Genomic DNA, 20,688 nt, shown 5'->3' on the forward strand with positions numbered 1-20,688 from the left:
TTCAAAAATCAGTGAATTGAAAAATCAGGGACAAGTTGTGAGGGGGCTCCAGCTCCAAGGAGATTTTCTGCAGTGCTGGAGAGTAGATGGAGCTTTCACAAGAGTAAATGGAGGAAAAAAATTCCTCCAGGGACAATTGAACCACTCGAAATGAGAACCCTGCACTAGGAGAGGTAAACTCCCTTCTCACTCCATCAGCTCTGAAGGGATGATTGTCCAGGACAGAAATCCCAATGCAGCAGGTCTGTGCTTTTGTGAAGGAGTCAAACCCGAAATGTGGAGATTTGGTTGCTGGGAAGTGATGCTGAACAGCCTGTGCCAGAGGACAGGGATGGATGGGATATTGGGAAGGAATTCCTGGCTGTGAGGGTGGGCAGGCCCTGGAATGGATTTCCCAGAGCAGCTGTGGCTGCCCCTGGATCCCTGGAATTGTCCAAGGCCAGGCTGGACAGGGTCCCAGAGCAGCTGGGGCTGCCCCTGGATCCCTGGAATTGTCCAAGGCCAGGCTGGACAGGGTTTGGAGCAGCCTGGAACAGTGGGAGGTGTCCCTGCCCATGTCATGGAACGGATTTTAAGGTCCTTTTCCACCCAAACCATTTCGTGATTCCATGAAAACAAAGAAGGGCCGATCCAGGGAGCAGGCGGCTTTCACCTGCATTCGTGAGCTCCAGGCGCCCTCTGCTCTTCACGCTGGGGTTGAAAGCAGCAACAAAAGAAATCCTGTGCCAGCCTGACCCTAAAGCTGTGCCAGGGCCCTGAACCTCCCTCTGCTCTTAAACCCGCCTTCAACAGGGAACTTTCATTTCCTTCTGCTTTAAAACCTCTCCCTGCTGCAGCCTGTGGGGTCCTGGGCATCCCAGTGCAATCAGGTATTTATATGTAATTTAAACAACACTTATTTGTTATGCATGTGTATAACATTTGTATGGTATTTATTTTATAACATCGGTTTTTATTATTTAAATATACTTTCAATAACGTTGATATAAGTAGCATTTATATGCTAGTTATTTGAACAAAATGAATGTTTTATATGATAAAATATGATTTTTATGTTAAGTAACAGGTACATGTTATTTAAACAGCCGAACGCCGCCAAGGCCTGAGACCCCGCTGGGGCGGCGGCGTCGCCATGGCAACGGGGGGGGGAAGCGTTCAAAGGGGACACGAGTGGTCGGCGCTGTCCCTCTGCAGCCTGGCAGGGCCCAGACAGGCTTCTTTACACCAAATATCTCAAATCTCTTCTTTTCACCCCAAAGGGGCTGTGGCTGCGCTGGTGGCGCTGTCCCTTGTCGCTATCCCTGCCCCGCGTGGCCCTCCTCGGAATATTTCTGCCTCGGAACGTTTCTCTTCGCTTGCGGTTTCCGCCCGGCGCGGGGGAACAGCGGGAAAATGGCGGCGCCCATGAGGCGGGGGAGCCGCGGCCCCGAGCCCGGCGCGGCTCCCTACGGGAACTTCCCAAATTATTCCCGGTTCCACCCGCCCGAGGGGCGCGTCAGCCTCCTGCCCCAAGGGCTCCTGTGCAGCCTCTTCCCCGCGGCCACCCGCCCGCTTCTCGGGCTCGATGTGGGCTGCAATTCTGGGGTGAGGGGGCGGCTCGCGGGCGGGTTTGGGGCGCCTGGGGGGAAAAGGGGTGGGGGAAACTGGGAAGGCACCGGTTTGGGGTACTGGGGACACTGGGGCAGACTGGGAAGCCGTGGTGTGGGGTAGTGGGGAATACTGGGAGGCACTGGTGAAGGACACTGGACACACCGGGGCAGATCGGCTGTCCCCTGGTACTGGGGACACTGCGACAGACTGGGGGGCACTGGGGAACAATCCAGCCCTTGGAAAAGGCTCGGGATGAAACGCTGGTCTGGGAACTCTGGTGGGGAACGAAGGAGGGTGGTGGGAGAAACTGGGAATACTGGGAAAGGCAGGGGTCTGGGGGGATGGAGGAGCCGAGGGAGGCAGATGGGAACGGTGGGGAGCACTGGGAGAGCTGGGGAGGACTGGGGCAGGCAGGGCTGAGGGTGTTGGAGGGAGGGCTGGGAACGATGGGACGGTCGCTCCCCTGGCACGCTGGGAGGAGAGACAGGAATACTGGGAAGAAACACGGTCCTGGATCTGTTAAATCCCCCCGGGAGTGTGCACCCCCCTCTGTCCTAGACAGCCCTTTCCTCTCCATGGAGAATTTTCCCTAAAATCGAACCTAAACTTCTGAGGTTTTGAGAGGAATTGGTTCCTCTCATTCTGTTCCTGGAAGCAGATCCCAATGTCTCCCAGCTCCACCTTCTGTCCAGGTCGGAGAGCGAGGAGGTCCCACATGAGACTCCCGGCTCTCTCAGGGATTTTCCAGCTCTGACTGCTGCTCCACTCCTTTCCCAGCTCCATTCCCAGTTCCAGACACATTCCAGTCCCTCAGAGGCCTGCCCTGGATCCAGCTGTGGCCTCACCTGGCCCAGCACAGGTGAATTACTGATCTCACCTGAAACCCACCCTGACTGGGACAGTCCCCCAGGGTTTGGAATTCCCCCTGAAGCATCACCTAAAGGACAATTCCAGATCCCATTCCAGGTGAGCCTGTGGAGCAGGTCAGTGGCAGGCAGCTGTCACCACCAGAGGACATTCCCAGCCTGTCCTGTGCCTGCGGCTCCAGGAGCTCCATGGAATCTCCTTTAATTAAGGATTCATTCACTTTCCATCAGCATCCACTGTGGATAGAGATTCCAGGAACAATGGGGACCTGGAATTCCGGGGTCTTGGAGCCACCTGGTCTGGTGGAAGGTGTCCCATGGCAGGGGTGGGATGAGCTGAGCTCTTCCAGCCCAGAACATTCCATGATTCCCTGGTTTTTGGAGCAGGCCCTTGGTGTTGGGGATCCAGGCTCCACTCCAGGTGCTCAGGGCTCCCAGGACAGGTCTTCTTCTGATCTTGGTCAGATTTTCCTTTGGACACCCATGGAGAAGAAGCTCTGGGGAGGTCTCCCTGAATCCCTGCTTTCTTCCCACAGGAGCTGAGTGTGGCTCTGTACCAGCACCTCCTGGGGCTCCAGGACAGCGATTCCAGCCCGGAGCCAGCGGGAGCCAGGAAGGAGCTGAAGCTGCTGTGCTGTGACATCGATCCTGAGCTGATCCAGAAGGCCCAGCAGAGCAGCCCCTTCCCTGCCTCCATCTCCTTTGCCAGCCTGGACTTCATGGATTCGGGGGCCAGGGAGCCGTTCCTGAGCTCCTACCTGGAGCGCTTCGGCCGCTCCTCCTTTGACATCGGCTTCTGCATGTCTGTGACCATGTGGATCCACCTGAACCACGGGGACAGGGGCCTGCTGGAGTTCCTGGCCCTCCTGGCCTCCCTGTGCACGTTCCTGCTGGTGGAGCCGCAGCCCTGGAGGTGTTACCGGGCGGCCGCGCGCCGGCTCCGGAGGCTGGGCCGGGACGACTTCGAGCACTTCCGATCCCTGCAGATCAACGGGAACATGGCCGAGAGCATCACCCGCATCCTGACCCAGGAATGTGCCATGGAGCTCGTCTGCTGCTTCGGGAGCACCAGCTGGGACAGGAGCCTCCTGCTCTTCAAATCCACCAGTGCCCATCCTGAGGGCTCCGACTGAGGAAAAGCCTTGCACATCCATGGATTCGTGGGCAAGGAGGCAGATCTGGGAATTCCTAAATCTCTGTTGGGACCAGGCCTTGACTTCCCATGGAAATCCAAGGCAAGGAATGTCTGTGACTGATCTTTTGGGACAGTTTTAACTGGCTTTGTGGGGTGTGAGGTTGTTCAGGGAAGTGCTCCTGGAATCCAAGTTCCTACATGTGCTTTTCATGTGTATCAAGAATATTCCCTGGAATAACAGGGGATATGCCCAAGGAAATGTAAAATGTCCTGATTGAAGTGGCTTCACAAGGATCCTCGAGTCCAGCCCCTGGCCCTGCACAGGATATCCCAAAAAACCCCTCACTAATCCCAAAATCCTGATGCCAAGTTGTCCAGACATTCCCAGACCTCCAGAATCATAGAATATCCAGAGCTGAAAGGGACCTATCACAGAGTCATGGAACATCTGGAGTTGGAAGGGACCCACCTGGATCATTGAGTCCAACCCCTGGCCCAGCACAAGACGTCCCAAAATCCCACCCAGTGCCTGAGGGTGTTGTCCAAGCACTCCCCGACCTCCAGAATTATGGAATAATCAGAGTTGAAAGGGACCCACAAGGATCATGGAGTCATGGAGTACCCTTAGTTGGAAGGGACCTCCAAGAATCTACAGCTACAACTCTTGGCCCAGGACAACCCAAAAATCCCACTGACCCCAAAATCCCAGCACCCTGAGCTCTGGCTTCTTGGGGCTGTCACTATTCCCTGGGGAGCTGTTCCAGTGCCTGATACCCTCTGGATGAGGAACCTTTTCCCAAAATCCACCCAAAACTCCTCCCAGGACTCAGGTGAGGCACCTGCAGGACAATCCCCTCCCTGGACCCAGCACTCCTGGCTCCACTCTCCTGGGACAGGGTTCATCCCAAACAGTGCTTTTGGGAATAATATGCTTGAAGTAAAAATCACAGAATTTTATCCTAAATTCCGTGTTGGGGTTTTTAATCCGTTTTAATCTGTTTTTATTCCCATTCCTTTCAGCACCTGAGGGGTGCCAGGGAACCGAGCTGGTAATTCTGACGTACTTCCACTTTTCCTTGCTCCGGTGGGAGCAGGGGGAGCCCAGGGGTGTCCCCAGCCTTGCTCTAGGTCAGCTCCATTCCAGGGGGAGAGGAGGTGTCACCTCCAGGAGGTGGTGCTCGTGTGTCGCTGCTGCTGCCCAGAGCAGGGACATGGGAAAACCTGGATGGATTTGTCTTTGTCCTTACTGGGAATTCCTTGTTTCCTCCCACGGGGAGAGTGTAGGGGGAAAAGCAAATGTGTGGATCAGTCTGAGGAAGGAAAACCTTGGAGCCCCTTCTGGTGCCTAAAGGGGCTCCAGGAGAGCTGGAGCAAGGCTTGGGGGAAGGGATGGAGGGACAGGACACAGGGAATGGCTCCCCGGTGCCAGAGGGCAGGGATGGATGGGATATTGGGAAGGAATTCCTGGCTGTGAGGGTGGGCAGGCCCTGGAATGGATTTCCCAGAGCAGCTGTGGCTGCCCCTGGATCCCTGGAAGTGTCCAAGGCCAGGTTGGATAGAGCTTGGAGCAGCCTGGGACAGTGGGAGGTGTCCCTGATTCATTCCATGATTCTGGGTGTTTCAGGATGCTGAGCAGGGTTACAGGAAAACTTTGAGGCCCTTCCCATAAATGCAACTTCCACAGGGATTCTTCAGCTCCTCCAGCACCTGAATCCCTTTGGGAACTGAGCAGCTCCTTACCATTCCAGGAGCTCTGGGGAAGCTCTGCCGACTCCAGGGGTGTCACCCATCCCGTGTGTTCCTCCCTTTCCTCCTGCTCAGCTGCTCTTTCCCAGCTGCTGGGGGCACTGGAGGATCATGCATTCCACACCCTTCCCTCCTGGAATGTTTCCCTTGCCTTGTGTCAATATTTGGTGCTGTTTTCTTTCTCCTTTGAAATGGTTCTGAACTAAGCCCGGCCCTGTCCCTGCTCCCAGTTAAAGGGGGAAAGAATTTCTGCCTTTCTTTCTGTTTTGAGGATTTTTGTGCTTCCCTGTGAAAAATTCTAGGAAGACTTGCTAGGAAGGTGCATCCCAAATTGTTGTCCCTGCACCTGACTGGTAGGATCTTTTCCTTCAGAGAGACCCTTGGTTCATGTTCCTTATTTCCTGGGAATCCTCCCAGGATGTGCCTGGGGAATCTTCCTGGGCTGCTGCTTGAGGGAGGAGTGTGGGTTGGAGTTGATAGTTCCTATTTTTCCAGCTTTTCCATGCTGTCCATGCCTAGTGTGTGTGTAACTGCCTGATGGCTCCTTATCTCTCATTCCAGTGGAATGAGAGAACTTGTAACTCTCTCATGGACTTTGGAATTGCTGATATGGCTCTGGAATGGCCCAGCTCCAGAATTCCCCCTGATTGGCTTTGGCACAACCAAATCCTTTGGTTTTTGCCACAAATGCATCTCAGAATGGTCTAAGCAAGTCCCTGTGCTCAGCCTGGAGAAAAGGAGGCTTAGGGGGACCCTCTCCCTCTCCCAAATTCCCTGACAGCACAGTGGAGTGCAGGGAGGGGGATTTAGGATTTGCTACCAGGGAACAAGGCAAAAACAGCCTCAAGTTTCACCAGGGGAAGTTTGGGTCGGATATTGACAAAATTCCTTCATGGAAAGGGTTGTAAAGAACTGGAAGGCTCTGCCTGGGGAAGTGGGAGAGTTCCCATCCCTGGGAGTGTCCAAGAAAAGAGTGGATGTGGCACTTGGAGACATGGTCAGGGATGACCAAGGCAGTGCTGTGATGATGGTTGGACTTAATAATCTCTGAGGGCTTTTCCAAGCTGAACAATTCTGTGGCTCTGTGATCCCAGGATACTGCAGAGCTCAAGATGGAGTCAGTCCTTCAGCAAAGAGGAGGAAAGATCACTTTAATTTTCCTTTCAGCTCTGTGCTCCTGCTGTCCAGGAAGGTGTTGGGACTGGAGAGGTGGGAACAGCTCTGGGATACAGCAATGGGAGAGCCTGGAGGAGATCCCATGGATCCCAGCTGCAATAAGGATCTGGAGAATTTTAACACATTGCATTTCCCATGTGGGTAAAATGTGTTCCCAGTTTTCCTGAGGGTGGAACAGAGGGAAATTCCTGCTGGGGGTTAAACCCACATCTGCTTCTGGGACAGCAGCAAAGCTCTGCAGTCATTCCTCATGGAGAAGAAATGGTCATGGGAGATGGAGACCCTGGAGTCAGGGAATGGTTTGGGTGGGGACTCCAGATATTTTCCCATCCCACCCCTGCCATGAGCAGGGACAGCTCCCACTATCCCAGGCTGCTCCAAGCCCCATCCAGCCCGGCCCTGGACACTTTGCAGGGATGGGGCAGCCCCAGCTGCTCTGGGTAACCTGACTTGCTTTCCTTGAGGGACCCCTGGGCTTGGTCACCCTGGTAGGATTCAGGATACCTGGAGCAGGGCAGGAGAGGGATGTCCCTGATCCCAGGATGGGCCTGCCAGGGGTGGTTGCTGCTGCTGAGGGAGCTGGAACTTCTCTGAGTGTGCAGAGCTCCCCTGGAGCATCTGGCTCTACTTCAGGAAGCTCCTGAGCTTTGGGATTGTTCCTGGCCTCCAGTTTGCCTCAGTTTTTCCATCCCCAAAATGGGTTTGATTCCCTGATAAGGAATCTTGCCTGTGTGAATGCGCAGCATTTTTGGGATGGAAGACCTGAGGAGCTGAGCTGGAGCCTGGGCTCAGAGCTGTCCCCTGTTCCCAAGAACCCCTGCAGCGATTAATTAGTCCCCCCTGCCAAGTGCTGGGACTCATTAAGCCTCCCCTCTGCTGTGGGAGGTCACTCTCCCCTTCCTTGCAGGGAAGAATTGAGGCAGGGGAGCTGAAGCATCAAAATTCAGACATTGGAGCTTCCACTTTCCAGGTGGTTCTGCAGGTGCTTCCAGCCTTTGAAGGAAACAGGATTGGGTTGGAGTCAATGAGATCCTTTTTTATTTTTATTTTGGATTTCTCTTTACTGTCACTCCTGTGACACTCAGTGTCACTTCCCCTAAGGGACACTTTGCTGCCTCCCAGATTCCTGGGCTGGGTGAATACAAAGGACACATTCCCAGGGAAAAATGGAGTGTGGAACTCTAGGGCCCAGGCAGGAACTGGAGAGTGGCCAGAGGAAACAACCTGAGAGCTCCAAATGTCCTGGGGCTGCTCCCTTCCCCATCAGGAGCTTCCTGACAGAGCTGGAGAGGGAGTCCCCACCCTGGGGGGATTTCACAGCTGTGTGGATGGTCAGGGGTGGTCCTGGCCATGCTGGGGAATGGTTGGACTCCATGATCTCAGAGGGCTGTTCCAACCCAAGCCATTCCATGGTTCTGTGCTCACTGTGCCATTTCCATGGCTGTTTTTTCTGAGCCCTTGGAGCAGAAGGAATTCTTCAGACTCCTGAACTCAGCTGTGATTCCTTCCCATTCCCCCACCCCTGGCCCTGGAACGGATGATTCCCCCCAGCAGCAGCTCCTTTCCCAGAGCTCATCCAGATTTTCATTCTCTACTTCCCAATTTTACCACATTCAGAAGTTTCTGCGAGTTCCCCCTTCCTAGAATTGGGTTGGACTTTAGCAAATGGAACTGCATTTCCTCAAAGGGAATCTCCAAACCAGAGGTGGATAATATCAATAAAAGGCTTTCTTGAAGAGTTTGTTCAGCTGTTTGGCTTTGATGCTGAGGGATGGGCAGCTCCCACCCCTGGGAATTCCTGGCTGGGAAAACAAAGGATAATTCTGTCAGTGTTAAATCATGGCTGCCCCATCCCTGGAAGTGTCCAAGGCCAGGCTGGACAGGGCTTGGAGCAGCCTGGGATAGTGGGAGGTGTCCCTGGCCATGGCAGGGGTGGGATGGGGTGTGATGGATTTTAGGGCTGGGACTGGGTGGGCTTTGATGTCTCTTCCCACCCAGTCCATTCCATGATTTCTACCTGAGGATATGGCAAAAAATGGATTAGTTCAACTTCCAGTTTAATCCAAGCAGCCCAGGAGCAGAGGGACACCCTTTGGGAGCTGGGAGTTGTCAGCAGCTTCCTAGGCCAGGAACTTGTCTCTGCAGGTCCCAGGGCAGAGGTTTGGATTCCCTTGGCTCAGCTCAGGGCAGGTTCCTTCTTGCTCCTCCTGTCACTTTGGAATTACAGGAGAAAAGGGAGAGGTGGCAACCTGTGGAAATCTGGGAATCTGATTCTGGAGAGCTGGGAAAAGAGCAGTCCCAACCCAGACACACTTTGGGAGTTTGGCTTTTCCCTCCAGTGTCACCAGTTCTGGGGCAAAGGTTGGACTGGGGAGGTGAACTGGAGAGGGAGCAGAGCCCTGGTGGGATCTTGGTGGGAAAGCCAACCACAAATCCAAGGTGGGCTGGGGTCATTTGTCCAGAGCAGCTCTGGCTGCCCCATCCCTGGCACTGCCCAAGGCCAGGTTGGATGGGGCTGGAAGCAGCTTGGGGCAGTGGGAGGTGTCCCTGCCCATGGCAGGGGGTGGAATGGGATGGATTTTAAGGTCCCTTCCCACCCAAACCATTCCAGGATTCCCTGACATGCTGTGGGCAGGTCCTACTCCATTGGGTTACAAACAATGAGAATTTGACTGTTCCCCTCCTTGGTCTGTCAGTTCTGGAGTTGGAGGTGCCTTGGCCATGGGCCCTTGGGTTTCATTTCCAGTGGGAAGGGTTCCTTGGTGTTTCCAGGGCTTTATCCTCCCTGGTCCTGGAGGAGAAGCTGGCACATTGTGGAAACCTCTCACTGAGCTCCTCAGTCCCTCTCTGGGATTTCATTTCAACACCTCAGGTTTCCCATTTTATTCACTTATGGAACAAAGTGAGACACATTTTTGTTTTCTCCCTTACACAGAAGTCCCTTGGATCATTATGGACATTATCTTTGCCACCATTTCTTAGCTCAGGCTCAAGTTCCTTGGAATGAGTTAATTTGGATCATCCTTGTTCCCATGGAGCTGGTCCCATTGGAAGGGGCTGGAGTCGTGATCCAGGGTGGGGATCTGCTTCCCATCTGCTTCCAGGGAATATAAAATGCTCTCAGACCTTATCTCTTCTGACCTGGCAACCCCAGTTCAATCAGGATCATAAAATGCTTCTTATCAGCCCCCTGGAATTTCATTCTGATGTTTACAAAACTGCTCCGTCCTTGGATCCTCCTCAGAGCGACAGAGCCGGTTTTATTGGGAATGAGAATTCCAAGGCCAGAGCTGCCTAAACTCGTGTGGGGACCCTGCTGTGGAGCAGAGAAGCTCAGGAGGGATCTGATCCATGTTTCCATGGCAGGACACACATTGGATAATTGATTCCACTCCTGTCATGTGGTGGGTCAGGGATGAGAGCCGGGCCTGTGGAGGTGGCATTCCTGTGGATCCCAGAATAAGCCATTCTGCTGGATTGTTGAGTTGCAGTTCCTGGGCAGGACCAGAGATCTGGTGCTGAGGGGGTCCCTCTGCATCACTTGGTGTCCCTGCTATGCCCCAGAGTCAGTCTCAGCCTCTGGAAGCTGCTGAGGTGCAGCTTTGTTCCCGCAGGAATCTGGGAGCAGTCGTGCTGGAACAGGCCCTGCTGCCAGGCTGACACATCAAAGCAGCTCCCCAGGATCCTCCACAGATCAAATGGAGGGAGCAGGGAGGCTCCCAAACCTGCCAGCCCTGCGATGGCTCAGCTCTGTCTCCACATCTCCATTAACTCTGGGAACATCCCTGCTGGACACCCCTGCTCCAGGCACTCTCAGCTTGGATTCAAAGGCTGGAGCCCCTCTGGAGCCAGGCTGGGAGGGCTGGGGGTGTTCACCTGGAGAGGAGAAGGATCCAGGGCGACCCTGGAGCCCCTTCCAGTGCCTAAAAGGACTCCACGAGAGCTGGAGAGGAACTTTGGAAAATGGGCTGGAGTGCCAGGACAAGGGGGAATGGTTTCCTACTGCCAGAGGGCAGGGATAGATGGGATATTGGGAAGGAATTCCTCCCTGTGAGGGTGGGGAAGCCCTGGAATGGATTTCCCAGACGAGCTGTGGCTGTCCCACACCTGGAAGTGCCCAAGGCCAGGTTGGACGGGGCTTGGAGCAGCCTGGGACAGTGGGAGGTGTCCCTGCCCATGGCAGGCACTGGATGGGCTTTAATGTCCCTTCCCACCTAAACCATTCCATACATCTCTATGAGACGGTGCTGGGAAAAGGTCAGTGAAGGGACTGCTGTGAGGGAAGAGATCCCTGCTGGCATTTTGGGCAGAATTCCCATTCCCTGTGTGAGGAAAACATGCAGGAGGGTCAAGGTTTTATGGGAAAAACTCCTCTAATCCAGCTAGTCTTGGTGTCCCCTCAGAGCATGTGACACAGCCTGAGCCAGGGATCACAGAATTGTTCAGGCTGGAAAAGCCCTTGGAGATAATCAAGTCCAACCCAGCGTGACCAAGGTCACCCCTGACCTGGTGACCTTGCCACATCTACACATTTCTTGGACACTTTCCAGGACGGGGTCTCTGCCCCTTCCCTGGGGCAGCCTTTTAGGCCTGAACAACCCCTCTATGAAGGATTTCTCCCAAATCTCTAATAAATGTATGCAAATATGGAATATCTCCCCCAAAGGCCCCGGGGAGCTGCTCTGGCTCCGTGTCCACCTGGAGAAGATCCATTCCCTTGGGCAGGAACATCCTCTGTAGGTATCTCCAAGGGCAGCCAGTGCGTGGACACAAGGGAATTTGGAAGTTGTGAGGGCTCTTCTGGAATGTGTGGTGGCTTCCATCCAGGGCTCGTGGATCTCCTGGGACTGATTTGCAGCAGTGATTGCTGGACATTCCCAGTCTGACCAGTGCCAGCTCCTGCTGGATAACAGGGGCAGATCCCAAAGGATTTCCTGTTCCCCAGCCCCTGCAGCAAGATCTGCAGCACATTTGTCAGGTGGGGCTTTACCTCCATACCTGCCCCATTGCTGACACAGGTGGGGCTCAGTCCTGTCCTCAGAATTCCCACAGGATGAATCTCTGAGAGCTGCCTTTGGTTTGCCCCAAATCCCATTGTGGATCCCAACTGTTGACAGCCCTTGGATCCAGGCAAAAGAGGACCTGGGACCTGGGCAGGCTGCTTTTCCACTTAGCCTCATCCCACCTGGGGGACTTCTGGTTTGGCTTCTTCCAGGACAGCTCAGGGCAGGTGGGAAAGGTGTCCAGGTTTCCACAGAAAAGCCAGGAGAGAGCAGAGGGGCTGCAGCTGGGAGCACAGGAATGTGAAGGGAAGGTCTGAGTGGGAAAGGTCTGGAAGGCTCAGTGAGAGGGAACAGGGATCCCACAGGATTTGTGAGCCTGGGAGCTGCTGGGAGAGGATGGAGTAAAGGAAGGTGACTGGATGAGAATTGGGAATCAACTTAGATATTCTTGGAGTATCTCCTGAGCTTTGAGTGTGGATGAGGTTTGGGAATCAAGTATTGCAGCAGTACCTCCTGGGCCTTGTGTTCATGAGCTCAGTTCTCCTGAAGTTTGAGGTTGGACAATTTCAGCTGAGCTTGGCTCACCCTGGATGAGGCTTGGGAATGAAATTTGTGGGGTTCCTGTTGGCTGTGCCCTCCTGAGCTCCCTTCTCCTGCGAGTCGTGCTGTGGATGCTGGGGGTGGATACCCTCAGTGCACATCTGACCTGGGGGGATTCCCGTGGTCCAAGAGCTTTCCCTGGGCTGTGGGACAAGGGAAGGCCAGGCCTGTGCTGGGTCCGTGTTTCCCAGGAGACTCCAGCGTGTCCCAAACAGGGTCCTGTGCCTGGGGGGGAGGCAGAGCTGCTCCCTGTTCTCTCCTGCTCCGCGTTTCTCCTGGCTGCTGTCACCAGCACATTCCTGGAGCTCCGTGCCAGCCCGGCAGGTCCCGGCGGGTCCCCTCCGTGGGGATGTGGCCGCGTTTTTCCAGGCCCAGCTCCAGCTGGTTTGTGGGAAGTGCTGACTCGGGCGTTGTGTGGAGCTGACTCACACGGGACAGGCTCAGCCAGGAAAGGCTTTGTAAGGAGCTGCAGGACCTGGACTCCATGGTGGAGCTGGGCTGGTTCCCCTTCAGGCTCCAAGGGAAGAGTTGTAAGGATTTTTAAGGATTTAGAGAGTTGGAAGATGAAGGAATGTTTCAGTGAGAGTGGAAATGCCCATAAATCCTCTGATCCAGTGGGGGGTGTGGACACAGAGCACAGTGTGTGCACACAGAGGTTCCAGACAGCCCTGGAAGCTTCCAGGTCCCTCCCAGTCCAACCCCTTCTGGGAATCCATGATTCTTCCCTTGTTCCCTGGGAAATACCCCGAGGATGGCCCCAGTTGTTTGATGCAGAACTTGGCTCCTTTGGATTCTGATTTTAGGTGCAGGGAGGGGGGCACAGGATCTGCTGATCCCTGAGGGATCAGGAGATGTGCAGGAGCATCCTCAGGGTCCACAAGGCTCTGGGAAGCCCAGAGGAGCCATGGGATCCCTTGGAGGGTGGTCTCAGAGAGTGGCCCATCCCAGCCTCTGTCTGTGGTGGCCCATCACAGAAATCCAGGTTTGGTTGGTGACAGAACAGGGAAATGTCCTGCTGTCCTCATGACAGGAGCTGCTTTCCCTGGGCATCTGAACCGTGATTCCAGGGGGATTGAAGGTGGCTGGGTCAGACGGAAGGGCTGGGAGATCGTGGAATCACAGAATCACCAAGGTTGGAAGACACCCCCCAGATCAGCCAGTCCAAGCCCAGCAGCACCACAGAAAGGACCTCGGGAAGGCTGGAGCAGGAGCTGGGCACTTCCACAGGCTTCAGAAGACCCCCCTTTCCTGGCCTTGGCATTTCTGTGCCGGGATGGCCGGGAAGGCTCTGCTCAGCCAATGTGCTGATGTGGAAGCTTTGCACAACCGAGATTTGCCTCCTGTGCAAAACCCAGGGAAAGTGGGCTGGAGCCGGAGCCGCAGCGTTCCCAGCCCAGGGCAGGGACGCGGGAGGATCAGAGGGATCGCAGCTTGGCAGGGGCCAGGGACGCGCCCACAGCGGCTCCCAAAGCTGCCCCGGGGCCGGGAGGAGCCTCCCAGCCTTTCCCAGCCAGGTGCAGCAGCAGCAGCTGAGGGAAAACGAGGATCCTTGCTGAGGACACGGTTGTGCACCCGGATTTTCAGGGATGCTCCCGCACGGGTGGGATTCAGAGATGCCCCCCCAGGTGTGTTTTACAGATGCAGGTTTAGCCCCAGATGTTCCATTCCCACACACAGGGATCCGTGTGTGTGATCCTGGGCCTGATATCTCTGGATTTCCCCCTGCTCTGGGCAGTATTTGCTCTCTGAGTCTGTTTTCTCTCAAATTCCAGTCTCTTGACACTCAGTGCTGAGCACTGAGCAGGGAGAGCTGAGAGGAGGGAGCTGGGTGGGATCTGGACATGATCCAGGACTCCCTGTCAAAACATCCCCACCCCATTCCTGGCATGGTTGGGATGGTTGGTAAAAACCTCCCAGTTCAGAATAAAATGCACAGTAATTGGCACAAAGGAACTGTTAAAGGGGCCCAACATCCACAAAATCCACTGGGATTCATCCCATTTGTGCTGCAGCTGGAATTCTGGCTTTAAGCTGGCAGGGAAGGGCAGCTCTGTCAGTGCCTCCTTCAGCTACACCTGGGTTGGTCCCAGAATCCCAGGATGGTTTGGGTGGGAAAGGACCCAAGGCTCTAAGGCCCATCCCATTCAGGCTGTTCCAAGCCCCAGGCAGCCTGGCCTTGGGATTCTGGGGGACTCGGGAGCACCATGAGGATGTCTGTGCTGACCCTGCCTTTTCCATGAGCAGCTGGAGCACAGGGAGCAGCTGGGGGCTTCTTTGCCTGAGTGGAGAATTCAGGGGTTCTTTCCTGGTTGGAATAGTTTAGTCTCTTTGGGAAGGAGAAGTGGGAATGCTGCCCCTTCCAGGATGGAGCGAGGAATAGGGTGAGCAGTCCAGAGGTAATTCCCAGTTGTGGACTGGGATTTTATCCAGAGCAGGGGCTGGAGTCACTCAAGGCCTGTTTTACAAAGCCAAATACAAGGCCCTGAGTTGTTCCTTCCTCCACTCAAGGTGGGCTGAGGAGCTTCCAGCAAGGTGGGAATTCCTGTTCCTGGGGACACTTGGACAGTTTGTGTTGGAATTCAGTCCTGCCCACCCCTGGATCCCCTCCCATGGTCCAGGTGGGATCCCCAGGAAGCTGCCCAAGCTTTTCCCTGGGTTGTGTAAGTGCAGAGCTGCCACCAGGGCTGGGCGTGGGCGGATCTGTCCAGGAGGGCCGATCCCAGATCCCGGCTCAGGTCAGAGCGTGTCCCATGGGTGTGGGCTGTGGCAGGAGCTGTTGTTGGGAACTGCCAGGAGCAGGGATGGAGGGAATCCAGCCCTTCATCCAGAGGCTCTGCTGGTGCTCCCCAAAAGCAGGCTGGGGGAACTCGGACAGAGCCGATCCCGTGGGAGCTCTGAAGAGGGGAAACGTCTCATGCTCCTGAATTTCAGATTCCCCATGGCAAATCCAAGGCTAGGTGGTGAACTCTGGGATTTTTTGAGTGTCTTGTGATCCAGATGTCTGGATTCATTTCCCCTGGTTTAGTCTGGGTTCGGGGTCCCAGTTTTTGAGGGTTTTCTGTTGTTGGTTTGTTCTGGGAGAGCAGCTGGGATTCCATGAGGTCCTCACTTCAGGAACCAGGACTTAGACTGGTGCCAGCACTGGGAATGCTGGAGGATGAACTGGTGCAGATTGGTCATTCTGGTGAATTACCCAGGGAATGCTGAGGGAATGATGGATTTACCCATCGTGGAGGGCACAGGGGTGTAAATCCAGAGTGGATCTGCAGCTGAGGTACTGAACTGGGGCTGGTTTACTCCTCTCCTTGCAATTCCAAATCCCCAAAGGCTCCAAGTCTTCTGTCAGCGGTGGGATCTTCATCCCTTCTGCCCTTCTCCTGCCCAGAGGAAGTGACAGTTCCCTTTGGCTCCATGGAATGATTGGAAATGAGGCTCCAGGTGTTTTATATCCCCTTTTTTTCAAGGCTGAATTGCCTCTCTGTGGGCAGGGGGCCACTTGGTGCTGTACTGGGATTTCACCAGCCTGAGAAGTGCTGGGACAAAGGAGATTTTGGGACCCCTGGAGCTGGTTCTGAGGCAGGTAAAGGTGGCTGTTGGGAAGTTGGGAAGTGCTTGGAGCAGCTTTGCTGCAGCTGAAAACATTTCATGAACTCTTATGGCCCAAGTCTCCCTGGGCACAAGGGGGCAGAGGGGCTGCTTGGCCCCCTGGATCCCCTTCAGGGCTGCCCAACCCTCTTCCCACCATTCCCAGCCCTGTTTGCTTCCTTCGTCAGAGCCTGAGTCACCCTGGGATTCCTCAGCTCTGAAGTGGTTCCTCCTCTCCCTCCCCCTGCCCAGGTGCTGAGGGTGTTTTTCCGAAGCCCTGAATTTCTGGGTGTGCCCGGAGCCTCACAAACACGGCAGGTCCTGGCAGGAGCGGCTGAGCTCTGTTCCCACTGTGAATTCCTGGCAGGGTTCCAGGGGCTGTGCCAGGAGCAGCCCCTCAGAGCTCCTTTCCCTGCTGAGCTGGGGCTTCTCTGCTCCCGCTGTGTCCCTCAATGGACACAGGCACAGCCTTGCCTCCCCCAGATCCCTCCATGGACACAGGACACTGCCCCAGATCCCTCTGTGGATCCTGAATCCCTGAGGTTTAGAGAGTTCCTGGTGAATTTGAGCATCAGAGAGATCTGTGAGACTGAGAGGGAGCAGAGCCTGGGGAAGGGAAGGCTCTGGAGACACCTTGCAGCCCTTCCCAGTGCCCAAAATGGCTCCAGGAGAGCTGGAGAGGGATTTGGGACACAGCCTGGAGTGCCAGAACACAGGGAATGGCTTCCCAGTGCAAGAGGGCAGGGATAGATGGGATATTGGGAAGGAGTCCTTCCCTCTGAGGGCGGGAGGCCCTGGAATGGATTTCCCAGAGGATGCCCCTGGATCTCTGGAAGTGTCCAAGGCCAGGCTGGACAGGACTTCCAGCAGCCTGGGACGGTGGGAGGTGTCCCTGCCCACAGCAGGGGTTTGGGATGGGATGAGCTTTGAGGTCCTCACCAGACCCATGATTCCAGGATGGCCCAAGCCATCCCCATGTCCTGAGGGGGAACTGGTGCTGTGATCTGGGCTCCTTCCACTTCCTCCAACCCCACAGGCTCCGGTTGATCCTGGAGAGGAAGTTCTGGGATGATGTTCAGTGCCTGAAGGCAGCAGGGAGCATGAGCTGAGCCCAACTCTAAACCCCAGGAGCTACCTCTGGTTGCTGTTGTCCACAAACCATGGAATTGCTCAGGTTGGAAAAGCCCTCAGAGAGCATCAGGTCCAACCATCACCCCAGCACCACCCCTGTCACCCCAGCTGTGTCCCCAGGTGCCACAGCCACATGTTTCTGACACTTCCAGGGATGGGGACTGCCCCTTTCAGTGCTTTAAAACCCTTTCACTGAGGAATTTTTCCTAAATCCAACTTAAATCTTCCATGGTACAACTTGAGGCCGTTTTCAGTTGTTCCCTGGCAGCAGATCCCAAACCCCCACCCTCCTGTCAGGGAGTTGTGAGAGGGAAAAGGTCCCCCTGAGCCTTCTTTTCTCCAGCTGAGCTTGAGTGTCTTGTGATCCAGATGTCTGGATCCATTTCCCCTGGTTTAGTCTGGGTTCGGGGTCCCAGTTTTTGTTGTTGGTTTGTTCTGGGAGAGCAGCTGGGATTCCATGAGGTCCTCACTTCAGGATCCAGGGCTTAGACTGGGACCTGGGGAGGAGGTTTGGATCTGTGGGAAGGGAGGGCCCTGGAGAAGGAGCTCAGGCAGTGCCAGTGCTACCCCTCCTACCCCCCAGTGCAGAGGGGGAGCTGGAAATGGTTCCTGGAAGTGTCCAAGGCCCGACTGCTCCCCCCATTCCTGCCCCACCCTGGGCAGAGGGGTCTGTGCAGGTGTAAATTCGGGCAAACCCCAAATTCTCTCCGTGTCCCAGGTGGAGCTCGTGCTTCCCTGGCTGGAATTGGGGCAGGAATCGGGGCTGGAATTGGGGCTGGAATCGGGGCTGGAATTGGGGCAGGAATCGGGGCTGGAATCGGGGCAGGAATCGGGGCAGGAATCGGGGCAGGAGCAGCTGCTGCGTGTGCGATTCCCCCGGCCCGGAGGTGGCACACGGGGCACTCCCACCCTGGGCAGAGGGGTCTGTGCAGGTGTAAATTCGGGCAAACCCCAAATTCTCTCCGTGTCCCAGGTGGAGCTCGTGCTTCCCTGGCTGGAATTGGGGCAGGAATCGGGGCTGGAATTGGGGCTGGAATCGGGGCTGGAATTGGGGCAGGAATCGGGGCTGGAATCGGGGCAGGAATCGGGGCAGGAATCGGGGCAGGAATCGGGGCAGGAATCGGGGCAGGAATCGGGGCAGGAGTCGGGGCAGGAATCGGGGCAGGAGTCGGGGCAGGAGTCGAGGCAGCGGCAGCTGCTGCGTGTGCGATTCCCCCGGCCCGGAGGTGGCACACGGGGCACTCCCAGCCCCGGGGCCGGGCTGGCACCGCTCCCTCCGAGCTGCGGGCAGGGCCCGGCCCTGGCAGCACAACAAGGGAATTCTGGTTTCTCCCAAATTCCGGGGCTGGCAGGGACAGCGCCCGGCTGTGCCGCCGCTTCGGGGACCCTCCGGCCTGGTGGCACCTCTGGGCTGCCTTTCACTGCTCCAGGGGCAGCCTTGGACTGGGACCCAGGTGAGGTCTCCGGATCACAGAACAGCCGGGGTTGGAAGGGACCTCTGGAGATCTCCCGGTCCAAGCCCCCTTCCCGCACAGGGTCACCGGAGCCCGGTGCCAGGACCGGGAGCCCGGGGCCGGCAGCAGGCGGTGCTGGCACATCCCGGTGCTGCCGGGGCTCCCAGTCCCGGAGCTCCCCGGACCCTGCCGAGATCACACCGAGACCACCGGGGACGAGAATCCCGATCCCAGTCGGGTACAGGGCGTGAATCCCGATCCCAGTCGGGTACAGGGCGTGAATCCCGATCCCAGTCGGGCACAGGGGGTGAATCCCGATCCCAGTCGGGCACAGGGGGTGAATCCCGATCCCAGTCGGGCACAGGGGGTGAATCCCGATCCCAGTCGGGTACAGGGGGTGAATCCCAGCCCGGTACAGGGGCTGAATCCCAGCCCCAGGAGGGTTTAGTGGGGTGAACCCAAATCCCAGCCGCGCACAGAGAGGATGCATCGGAATCCCAGCTGGGATCAGGGGGTGAATCCCAGCACCGGGATGGCCGCAGGACACAGGCAGAGCTGTTCCACCTCCCGTGTGGAGAATGGCTGGGAATGGGGAGGAAAAGGTGCCTTAAAGCTGAGCCGGCCACCCGGGGGCCGCTGTTCCCAGGGCGGAATTCCCAGCGGACACGATTCCCGTTCCGTGCCAGGTGAGGAGGAGCCGCGGCCCCCCCGGCCCTGCAGGGCGAGCTCTGCTCACCTGGGCAGGCTCAGCTCCCCCGGGCGGGGCCGGGCTCAGGTGTTCCCATTCCTGCCCGGATTGGGCCGGGAGAGCCAAACCTGGCCTTATACGGGCACAGAGCGGCTCTGGCCGCTCCCCCGGGCCGGGCCGGGCTGATCTCTCTCCCTCCCCTCCCTGGACACAATCCAGGGATTTGTTTGCAGCCAGCCCGGGGAGTTGGGGCACCCAGGGTGGGGCTGGCGATCCCCTCGAGCCTGGGGAGAGGGACAGGGACAAATCCCTGCTGAGACCTTCCCTCCTCTATCCTGGAGCATTTCATTAGGAAAATGAAATTATCTCCCCTGAATTCCATCCTGCCTGAGGCTGCAGGTGAAAAAAACTGGGAAACTGAGGCAAGGTTTGGCCCAGGATGGTGCAGGAAAGGGAAATCCAACCCTTGTCTTTTTCCCAAAGTGGGGGAATTCTTTTTCCCCAATGGCTTCTTTCTTGGGGTGAGCCACTTACATCCCTGCAAATGATTGTGCCAGGCCAGGAGAGGGCCTGGAACATCCATCTTCCTCCTTCTGCTCCACTGGAGTCACTCCAGGTGTTGGCTGGAACTGGGGAGTTGCTGTGGGAGAACTGGGATGGGTGGATTAAACTGGATTTGGAAGTGGAGTGGGAGCCCCAGGCCATCAGTTTCTCATTCCAGGATATTTCCATCTCCCTTCCCACACATTTAACCCCGTGGCACACACTGGGGGATTTTGGCTCCCCGCTGGTGCTGAGCAGGAACTCGGCTGGTGCTGGATTTCTCCAGGCTCCATGGTCTGGGGAAAGGCCTGGGTGCATCCCTAAATCCACTGGGAAGGAAGGAGAGGTGGAAGAGCCAGGAATTTTCCCACCTGCAGCTGTTTCCTGGAGAGCAGAGGGGCTGAGAGTTGAGATTCCAGATGGGAAAAGGGTTGGTCCCCTGATAAAGATGTTTTGGGTGTGTTCCTGGAGGATTTGGCCCTTAGAGGATAAAGAAGTGGAGTCAGAAAGGATCCAGGGATATTTCAGAGGGACTGGCAGCACAAGCACACAGAGACTGCTGGCACCCGACCCCAGGGAGGGGAAGGTGACAGATTCATTGCTGGTCCAGGTGTGAAGGGATGAGTTCCTGTCCCTGGGAGCTGTTCCACCTTCCCAGAGCGATTCTAGGTGTGTGTGGGCTCTGGAGGAAGGCGGGGGCGATGAATCTGGGAGCAATGGAACAGCCAGGCTGGATCGCAGGAGTCATTCCCACCTGGATGGGAGTTCTGGCTGGATGAGAAACACCCTTTTTTATGATCACAGAATCATGGAATGGTTCAGGTGGGAAGAGACCTTAAAGCCCATCCAGTGGGCAGGTCCCATCATCCCAGGGTGCTCCAAACCCCGTCCAGCCTGGCCAGGGATGGGGCAGCCGGATCCCCTTTGGGATCCCCTCCGTGGGAGCTGTTTCCCTTTCTCTGCGGGCCGGGCGTGTGGAAGTGAGCCGGGAATTGGGGATTTGCGCTGCAGCAGCAGCACCTGCCCGGCAGGGGGAGCCCGGAGCCCGTTCCCAGCAGCTCCAGGTGTGCCGATCCTGGGGTGCGCTCCGCGCTCCGGGCTCCGGGCTCCGCGCTCCGCGCTCCGGGCTCCGGGCTCCGGGCTCCGCGCTCCGGGCTCCGCGCTCCGGGCT

General features: G+C 56.4%; 1 protein-coding gene across 2 annotated transcripts; it reads left to right on the plus strand.

The window, feature by feature from the left end:
- The first annotated feature begins 588 nt into the window (after nt 1-588).
- On the plus strand, nt 589-4,555 carry BCDIN3D (BCDIN3 domain containing RNA methyltransferase). Of its 2 annotated transcripts, none has more exons than XM_015651997.3 (3): nt 589-869; nt 1,260-1,584; nt 2,993-4,555. In XM_015651997.3, exons 2-3 carry the CDS (start codon nt 1,393-1,395, stop codon nt 3,587-3,589), a joined length of 789 nt encoding a protein of 262 aa, XP_015507483.1. In that variant the 5' UTR covers nt 589-869; nt 1,260-1,392; the 3' UTR covers nt 3,590-4,555. The 2 variants fall into 2 exon arrangements, with proteins under 2 accessions (XP_015507483.1, XP_033376122.1); XM_033520231.1 differs by lacking the exon at nt 589-869 and adding an exon at nt 2,368-2,449 and having other exon boundaries at nt 1,475-1,584.
- Nucleotides 4,556-20,688: the final 16,133 nt, after the last annotated feature.

This window comes from Parus major, linkage group LGE22, assembly GCF_001522545.3.
Source record: "Parus major isolate Abel linkage group LGE22, Parus_major1.1, whole genome shotgun sequence".
Taxonomy (NCBI): Eukaryota; Metazoa; Chordata; class Aves; order Passeriformes; family Paridae; genus Parus; species Parus major.

Bases quoted from the DNA above. Each gene is read 5' to 3' on its own strand.
- BCDIN3D (XM_015651997.3), top strand. From the start codon at position 1,393: ATGGCGGCGCCCATGAGGCGGGGGAGCCGCGGCCCCGAGCCCGGCGCG. The intron at 1,585-2,992 runs GTGAGGGGGCGG...TTCTTCCCACAG, and splicing joins ATGTGGGCTGCAATTCTGGG to GAGCTGAGTGTGGCTCTGTA.